The sequence below is a fragment of the Zea mays genome, chromosome 3 (assembly GCF_902167145.1).
Source record: "Zea mays cultivar B73 chromosome 3, Zm-B73-REFERENCE-NAM-5.0, whole genome shotgun sequence".
Classification (NCBI taxonomy): domain Eukaryota; kingdom Viridiplantae; phylum Streptophyta; class Magnoliopsida; order Poales; family Poaceae; genus Zea; species Zea mays.
In genome coordinates this window covers 8205350-8214709 of record NC_050098.1, presented here as the reverse complement: position 1 = coordinate 8214709, position 9360 = coordinate 8205350, and the positions used below count along the sequence as shown (strand labels likewise).

At 47.6% G+C, this 9360-nt stretch overlaps 1 protein-coding gene across 2 annotated transcripts; it reads left to right on the top strand.

Moving 5' to 3' along the window:
- Positions 1-2544: 2544 nt before the first annotated feature.
- LOC103649652 (plant cysteine oxidase 1) lies at positions 2545-6941 on the top strand. Of its 2 annotated transcripts, none has more exons than XM_008675383.4 (5): positions 2545-2922; positions 4298-4416; positions 4515-4653; positions 4749-4973; positions 5487-6941. In XM_008675383.4, the coding sequence occupies exons 1-5, from the start codon at positions 2685-2687 to the stop codon at positions 5603-5605; spliced, it is 840 nt and encodes a 279-aa protein (XP_008673605.1). In that variant the 5' UTR covers positions 2545-2684; the 3' UTR covers positions 5606-6941. The 2 variants fall into 2 exon arrangements, with proteins under 2 accessions (XP_008673605.1, XP_008673606.1); XM_008675384.4 differs by having other exon boundaries at positions 2590-2922; positions 5490-6657.
- The last annotated feature ends 2419 nt before the right edge of the window (positions 6942-9360 follow it).

Here is a 9360-nt window from a genome sequence, read left to right as displayed (position 1 = left end):
AATTAGTATTACGCTATCTCGGTGAGCTTCCAGTTCTGCTACATGCAGACAAGAGAAAAGCTTGTATATATAAAAAGAAAGAAAGGTATGTCAACTGGGCCTGGGTGCGCGGCGTGATTGCATCATGCATCCCACAGCTGCAGCCTGCAGGATACTACAGAATGCTAGAGGTAGAAGTGATACCAGAGGTTGCATTACCATGGGCGCCGCATGTGTTGGTCGCTATACCGCTGTTGCTTGTGTTGTTTGTGTCGCCTTTGGACTTGGTGAGGATAATGCCGATGCTACGGGCAATTAATGCGCCTATGCTTTGCTGTTTGTTTTATGCCTGCAGCTCCAAAGCTTCGTGGAACAACCAGACAAGGTGATGGTCACAGACCTTTTCTCCATTGGAATCCTGTGGGGACGAGCGAGCACTCACGGTCACGGCCATGGGCACGGGGGGATCCTGGGTTCTGCATGGCACGTACATGACAAAATAGGCAAGCAACAAGAAGGCAGGAAGGACCCCAGCTGCCCAGCAGCCCACCCTGCAGGTTTTCCACAGCTGTTTGGCCTGGCTGCCCAGCCCACAGGAATGCCTGATGCGATGGTTCCTCTGCCTCTCCGGCCGGCAGGCGGCAGCAGCTTATAAAACTTGAGAGGGGACTCAATTTTCATTGGTTTGTGTACACCGGCGGCGGCAACAGAGTGGAGTAGGACGACGACGACAACACGAAAGCGAAGAGGGAGCAGGCTGTGCCTTACTATATAACAACATGCATGCATGGGCGCTTTGTCATGTATGTATATAGCAGTTGAAATCTGATTAGAATTCTGGGATGCAAAAGTTCCAGATGATCAATAACTATTTTTGAACGTAAGGAAATTTAGAAGGTATTTGAATACAGTAGAGATAATAGTTAGTTAGCTAAAAATATACTAGTAGAATTAGCTAGCTAATAACTAGTTAGCTAACTAGTAGCTAATTTACTAAGAATAACTAATAGTTGGGTGTTTGGATATCTCTAGTTAATTTTAGCCACTAACTATTATCTCTAGTGCATTCAAACACCCCCTAGATAGTGGTATTAGGCCGAACCATAGATCACGTATAGCTGTAAATTAAAAGACGCCATCGATTACCGGCTATTTGATTCCTGAGCGTGTGCACCAAATAGTCTCCCATTGCTTTTGTTGCAAATCTGTTTTTGTTTTCCTACTACTCCCTTTGCATTATTTCATGGTACAAAGATTTTGAATGGAATTCTCCTTTTTATCTATTTCAGTTAACTCCACAAGCATGAACATTTCACTGGTCATGCTACACAACCAAACAAAGTAGTTTACGCGTTCAACTTTTGTAGTTATATTTGCTTACTACTACTATTGTTGTTGTTGTTAGTGCTGCGTGTATTCGTGACATAAATAACGCAAACATATTTTATAAACTACTCTCTCTTCAAATTTTTTATTTATCGTGTTTTAGTTGAAAAATAAACTAGCAGACGATAAATATTTGAGAACGAAAATAGTAATTTTCAAACAAATATACTCATACCCTTGTTAGTCTTAGAGCCTGTTTGGAACTTGGAAGCACCCAACTTTTAAGAAACCAAATTATATTAATCAGAATGGTTCCAAATATATCACTTTATGTCTCAGTTTATAGAAATTGGATTCGTAGTTTATTAAAATCAAGAGGCTAGTCTCTCCTAGCTAAAACCAACTTTTGTTTATTTAATTACATAATGTCATTATTGGTTTCATGGAAGTTACATCTATTGCCGCCGCTTTTCAAAATAGAGGAATGGTATGCTAGTAATTGCTTATCCAAAAACTAGAAAATAGCTTTTTTAGAAATTGAGTTCCAAACATTCACACCCATCTTTTTTTTCATAAACCAGTTTTTAGAAATTGAGGATAGAAAATATTTTTTAAAACCGGTGTGCTTCCAAATACGCACTTAGGCTATCTTCGGTGGATCGTGTAAAATAGGGACACAACACTGTAGATGATACGGTTTGACACTGTTTGTGGAGTGAGGTTTGGAATATGAGATGAGATAGAGAAGTTACTGGAGATAGCCTTTAAGTAGCTTAAAAGAAGTCGGTAAACCAATCTCAGAACATATATTAGTAGAGAATAATGATTTTCTTTGCTTCAATACCTCTCTCATCCTCCTAAAATTTCGTGTCCCACATCTGCCTCCTCCACTTCTGCATATTTTCACGTGATTGATGGCTCCCGCGCACAGTCTTGTTCCGGTGGAGGCATCAATCAGGAAGTGTTGGCAGCTGCCTGGAGATAACAAACGCCTACATTTCCAAATATTCGAGGGGCCATAGATATGTGCAATGTGGGCTGCTTGGATGACGTTTTTTTTTAAAAAAAATCTGAGTGCAGTTTTTTGGTTTTGTTTAAGAAGATGTTGGAGTAGACACAATATTTCACCTCTAAAAATTTTTAGCCTCCCTCCAATAATATTTTTATTTGGTGAAAACTTTTTAGCATTCTTTTGGACTCTTAAATGTCTGGCCAGACAGAACACTCACCGGCCACCACCTTCGTCTATAAAAAATCTTCGGCTACTCCTAAGTTTCCCCAGCTCAATCAACGCAAGAGCGCCACGCCAGTACTTTTCGCAGCCGTCGTGCAAAGCTCTCTCCAAGCCCTCGCCCTTTCACGCTCCCTTGAGGGCTTTGATGCGGGTGGAGTCCAGCGGCGGCCTCCCACTCCCAGAGCTGGAAAGACAGCAGGCGGGCGCCAAGAGACGCCGCCGGCGGGCACGGGCGGCGGCGGCGGCGGCGGCACCCCGAACGATGGCCGCGCCCGCCACCGCCGTGCAGCGGCTCTTCGAGGCGTGCCGCGAGGTCTTCACCGGAGCTGGTCCAGGCGCGGTTCCACCGCCGGCCGGCGTCGAGAGGATCAAGTCCGTTCTAGGTAACTGATCGATTCCCGACGTCTGCCCGCATCGTCCTCGTTCCAGTACCAGAGATCGTACTCGTACCCTTGTGCGTGTGGTCATGTTCCTGCCGTGTGCGCAGTGAACTATATATGCGTGGTTTGTATTCGACGTTATAGCGGTCTAGCCACTTGTCACATTATATGCGACCGTAGTTCATAGTTGGACGGGGAAACGTCGTGGATCCTGTGACACCTCGACTAGATTTGTTCGGTTCCTGGGAATTACACTTAATTTGGTGGAAATAAGGATCAAGATTATTCAGCCTCTCGAAAGAAAAACTTTGAGGATCTTTCTATACTCATCATCTAGTAAACGTCGAGGTGCAGTCGTTGCTAACTTAGACTATAGTCTCTCTTTCCCACGATCGAAGAAAATCTTTCTGCAAGTAAACCAACAAACAACCAACGGAATGACACATTTCCTTTTGATTCAGTTACCAAGGTTAGATAGAAATGTCCAGTGCCAACTTATGTCATGAGTGTTTGTTTGCAGCCTGCAAGTAGCATGCTATTGGCGAGAACGAAAAACACGAAATATGCCTGACTTATTGAGCCACTTGTGTTCCTGGTGGAAATAAATTAAGACGGGCAATTGAGAACAGAAACCATGTGCTGTAACTGCTGGTATTGTCTCGCTTTGCGTGGCGAGGGATGCAGACATGCAGTCAATACGTCCATCCATGCTTGGGGCTGCACTAGCTAGGGTTCTCTTTTATTTCATTTGGCCACCGAAACCTGCTTGTTGCCAGGTACCATGATAATGGCAACTTGCCAGGTCTGTTAAGCATGTTTCTCGAACGATGAGGCCAATGGCGGAAGCTGTTGTTGTAGCATCCCTTCTGATAATGTGTATTGATTCGCCATTGACGACCTACCGTGATGTCCGTGTGGCGAAAGATGCTCACGCTGTTATGTTTACGTCTACATGCATGCCAGTTGGTTCTTTGGTTTTCCTTTTGGATACACCTTTGGGTTCCACAAGTAAAACTTTTTTCATGCTGAGTTTAGCACATAGTCATTTTTTATATAATGATCCAACCCATTTTTTTCTAGTCAACTTCCAGTTAAAAGTCACCTCAATCTATTTTCTTTCGTGCCGCCGACATGTGGCAACTTCCGTTCCTCGTTGTCGTTGCCATAGGTTTGCAACTGCAATTATGCATGAGAGTTGCACTGCAAGTTTCATACATGCGTTAGGCCTTCACATTTCAAAGATCCATGCTCTCTAGCTAACGGGTATTCATATCCTTGAGAGGCTGCCGCCAACCATGTTACAATGTTACACCTAACGAAAACGAACGAATTTTGGTTTTTGCTGACATTTGTTTCGCCATTTAATTATGTCCTGCAGATAGTATCACAGCAGCAGATGTTCGTCTAACATCCAGCATGCCATATTTCCGACGTGTTGACCCCTACGGCACTCCAAAAATCACTTACTTGCACCTATACAAGTGCGAGGCTTTCTCGGTATGCTTACCCACTACTAACAGCAGTTCTTGACAATTTACCATATCGAAGCTGTCACATAAGCTATATGGTGTACATAACTGCACTTGTTCGTACAGATCGGCATCTTTTGTTTGCCATCGAGGGGTGTCATTCCTCTCCACAATCACCCTGGCATGACTGTGTTCAGCAAGCTTTTGTTTGGTGCCATGCATATAAAATCTTATGACTGGGCTGCTTCTCAACAAGACACACCTGGTATTGTTGGTTCATTTATTTCCCTAAGCTTAGCACTTTCACATATAGCTTAACAAATTGCCTTTTTTTTTCTTTTCTCTCTCCTTTGATCATAGATGTTCAGTTGCAAGCAGGACCACGTTTGGCAAAGGTGAAGGTTGATGGCATCTTGACTGCACCTCATGAAACGGCGGTACTATATCCAGAAGATGGTGGTAATATGCATTGCTTTACCGCACAGAATGCTTGTGCAGTGCTTGATGTCCTTGGCCCTCCATATGATGATGGCAGCGGAAGGCACTGCCAGTACTACAATGTCCGTTCCTCTGCAATTTCTGTTGGTAAGATTTTTACCTGAGTTAAATGGCCGAATATTACTATATTAGGTGTTACAGTATTGGAATATTGTTGTTGTTTTGTTAACCAACTGTTTTCCTTGACATAATATGTTTACGTCTTTTCCTTGACATAATATCTCATTGCCCCGAAAAATATTTTATAAAAATTAAACCGTGGGTGGTATAGAACAAATGAGATATTTATATGCATACATATCCTTAAAAACTGCCCCTTCCATTAAATCTACGTATATCTTCCGCATGAAATTATATGCTTGCAATTGCATACGATACTCTCTATTAGTTAAGCAAGCATGACGCCCTTGTTTGTTTCTAAATTGTCAGGCTCCACCCAACTGAAAGTGCTAAGAGACTGTATTCTTAATTGCCCACTCATATTCCTTAAGTTTATTTTTGTATCATTTCATGGATCATATTACATATACATTGTAACTTGTAAGCGTACAAGAATAAAACTAAACTATTGGCAGCTAATTGAAAAGCTACATTTTACAGCAGGCTCAACTATATTGCCTGGAGGTGACAGATATGAATGGCTGGAGGAGAGCGAGCCATCTCGAGATTTTTATCTTGTTGGATCAACATATATGGGCCCGAAAATTTTGGACCACTGAACTTCTATGCTTGTGAGATAGGATGTGCCTATAGCTGTTCGGCTGCTAGAAAAGTTGCTGCACCCACAGCGTTTCCTGAGAGGAAAAAAAAGCCTACTGCTCACTTCAACAGTTCAACAGCATCGTTACCTGCCTCTTCAGCAGTTCAACAGCTTTTAACAGATCAGTATATGTTGGTTTTGGAGGAAGTGATTAGGAAGAAGAAACGATGGACCACAATGGTAAGTGCTCACCGTTCGTAAATATATGACACCGTTGATTTTTTTAAAAAAAATTTAATCACTCGTTTTATTAAAAAAATAATGAGTTATCATTTATTTTTATATGATTTAGTTTGTGCTTGACTTAAAATTTTACATTTTAGAATAAATATTTTGAATAAAACGAGTGGTCAAAGTTTTCAAAAAAAATCAATAGTGTTATATATTTATGAACGGAGGTAGTACTCACTTCGGACTGAATTATTGTGGAAAGACCATGAGGATGTCCCGAAAGTCACAGTCATGCTTCAGTATGAATACGACCTGGATCCTCGGACGATTATCAAGTGTATTGTATCCTGTAATAGTGTCAATTGTCAAACACGCATTGCCACCGGAGATAAAAAAAAGTCTCCTGATAACTTGCCGTATAATACTGTCACAGCCCAAGCAGCTGCCTATGCAAGTGTTCACACATCACAGATAGATATCGCAATGTGCTGTCGCTACAGTCCAGAAAAACTTCTGGTGACATCTCGAGTGCTAGACATCTCTGTTCAGATTTTGACCCTGACATCTGTATTTTCCATGAGCTAGGCTGCTCCTTATGCATCAATTTGTATTTCGTTATACTAGTCAACAAATGGAGATCGATGAACTACACATGCCGATTTCACTAGTCGTTCTGAAGAGTGAAGACTACACACTGACAGGTGGCCATCAGCATAGTCATACAAAGCAGCCAGCCTCTCAAGTTTCTACCCAGCTGAAAGCGAAATGGCAGCAGAAAATTCTTTCACACAATGTACTTGACAGCTTTTGTTCTCTTGATGCATGGATCCCTTTTCCACATGCATTCAAAAAAATGCTGCTGCTCGATCGAGCTGAGTCCTGTCCTGGTCAAGCAACTGCTAGGTCTGTTGCTCAACCAGCTACGCGCCCCACACGGCCTCACACTCCTCGTCACTGCCATCCATGACCCACCCTTCGATGCGTTCACCAGTATGGACTCTAGAGGTGGCAATGACCCGATATCCGATGAGTAGAACGTTCTTTCCTCACTCATACCCGTTAACCTGTAGGTATAAAATATCTAGTATAATAAACTTGGTCCAAAAACATGAACTTACCTTCAATCATCATCTCTTTTGACTATTTAACAACATTTTGGACGATAATGTCATAGAATGTTTAACAATTATTTGATGAGCATGTAATGGAAAATGTAATGTGTTATATAGTTGTCGGCGTTCCGAGACCGGGGGTCCCTTGGGCCGACGAGTGAGTGTCGCCGCGTGCCCCAGCCCAGATGGGTCGAGCGCGAGGGCGAGCGCGAAGGGGGGAGAAGCGAGGCGGCCGGAGACCGGCGTGAGAGAGGTGGGAATCCCGCGGCCTTCGTGTTCGTCCCGCACCCAGGTCGGGTGCGCTTGCAGTAGGAGGTTACAAGCGTCCACGCGGGAGAGGGAAGCGAGCGGCCCTGAGAGAGCGCCTGTCTCGTCCTCGTCCCCGCGCGGCCAACCCTCTCTAAGAGGGCCCTGGTCCTTCCTTTTATAGGCGTAAGGAGAGGATCCAGGTATACAATGGGGGGTGTAGCAGAGTGCTACGTGTCTAGCGGGGGAGAGCTAGCGCCCTAAGTACATGCCGATGTGGCAGCCGGAGAGATTTTGGCACCCAGCTGGTGTGATGTCGTGGCCGTCAGAGGAGCGATGGAGCCTGACGGAGGGACAGCTGTCGGAGCGGTTGGGTCCTTGCTGACGTCCTCTTGCTTCCGTAAGGGGGCTGAGAGCCGCCGTCATCACAGAGCATGCGGGGCGCCATCATTGTCTATCTGGCGGAGCTAGCCAGATGGGACACCGGTCTTGTTCCCTGCGGCCCGAGTCAGCTCGGGGTAGGGTGATGATGGCGCCTCCTGTTGACGTGGCTAGCCTGCGCCCTAGGTTGGGCGATGTGGAGGCTCCTCCGAAGCCGAGGTTGAGTCTATCTTCCATGGTCGAGGCCGAGTCCGAGCCCCTGGGTCGGGCGAGGCGGAGGTCGTCGGCAGAGGCCAGGGCGGAGTCCGAGCCCTGGGGTCGGGCGAAGCGGAGTTCGTCGTCTTCTGGGGCTGAGCCCGAGTCCGAGCCCTGGGTCGGGCGGAGCGGAGTTCGTCGTCTTCCGGGACTTAGCCCGAGTCCGAGCCCTGGGTCGGGCGGAGCGGAGTTCGTCGTCTTCCGGGACTTAGCCCGAGTCCGAGCCCTGGGTCGGGCGGAGCGGAGTTCGCCGTCTTCCGGGGCTTAGCCCGAGTCCGAGCCCTGGGTCGGGCGGAGCGGAGTTCGCCGTCTTCCGGGGCTTAGCCCGAGTCCGAGCTCTGGGTCGGGCGGAGCGGAGTTTCTTATGGTGCCTTTGGCAGGGCCTGACTGCCTGTCAGTCTCACTCTGTCAGGTGACACTGCAGTCGGAGTGGCGCAGGCGGCGCTGTCCTTCTGTTAGGCCGGTCAGTGGAGCGGCGAAGTGACGACGGTCACTTCGGCTCTGCCGGAGGGCGCGCGTCAGGATAAAGGTGTCAGGCTACCTTTGCATTAAATGCTCCTGCGACTTGGTCGGTCGGTGCGGCGATTTAGTCAGGGTTGCTTCTTAGCGAAGGCAGGGCCTCGGGTGAGCCGGAGATATGTTCGCCGTCGGAGGGGGGGCCTCGGGCGAGATGGAAATCCTCCGGGGTCGGCTGCCCTTGTCTGAGGCTAGGCTCGGGCGAGGCGTGATCGAGTCACTCGAATGGACTGATCCCTGACTTAATCGCACCCATCAGGCCTTAGCAGCTTTATGCTGATGGGGGTTACCAGCTGAGAATTAGGAGTCTTGAGGGTACCCCTAATTATGGTCCCCGACAGTAGCCCCCGAGCCTCGAAGGGAGTGTTAGCACTCGCTTGGAGGCTTTCGTCGCACTTTTTTGCAAGGGGACCAGCCTTTCTCGGTTGCATTTTGTTCCGGTGGGTGCGCGCGAGCGCACCCGCCGGGTGTAGCCCCTGAGGCCTCGGAGGAGTGGTTTCACTCCTTCGAGGTCTTAATGCCTTGCGTAATGCTTCGGCTGGTCTGGTTGTTCCCTCATGCGAGCTGGCCGTAGCCCGGGTGTACGGTCGGGTCCCAAGTTCTCGGGCTGGTATGTTGACGCTGTCAACGGTTCGGCCAGAGCCGGGTTTGCGAGAGCAGCCCCGAGCCTCTGCACAGGGTGAGAGGGCGATCAGGGACAGACTCGGCTTTTTTACATACGCCCCCGCGTCGCCTTTCCGCAAGGAGGAGGGGGGAAAGCGCCATGTTGCCCTCGATGGGCGCCGAACATGGTGTCTCCGGTGAGCTGCAAGCGGGTAATCCGAGTGGACGTCCGTGCCCCGTTCGTTAGGGGTCGGCTAGGAGCCCAGAGGCACGCCCAAAAGTACCTGCGGGTGATCTGCCGGACCCGGTCCCCTGGCGACGGGGTCCGAGGGCTCGATGCCTCCCTCTGATGGGATTCCGTTACAAGATCGCTCCCGCTGGTCTCGGAAATGTCCTAGGGTACCTCGGGAGTGCAGCCCGAGCCTTGGTT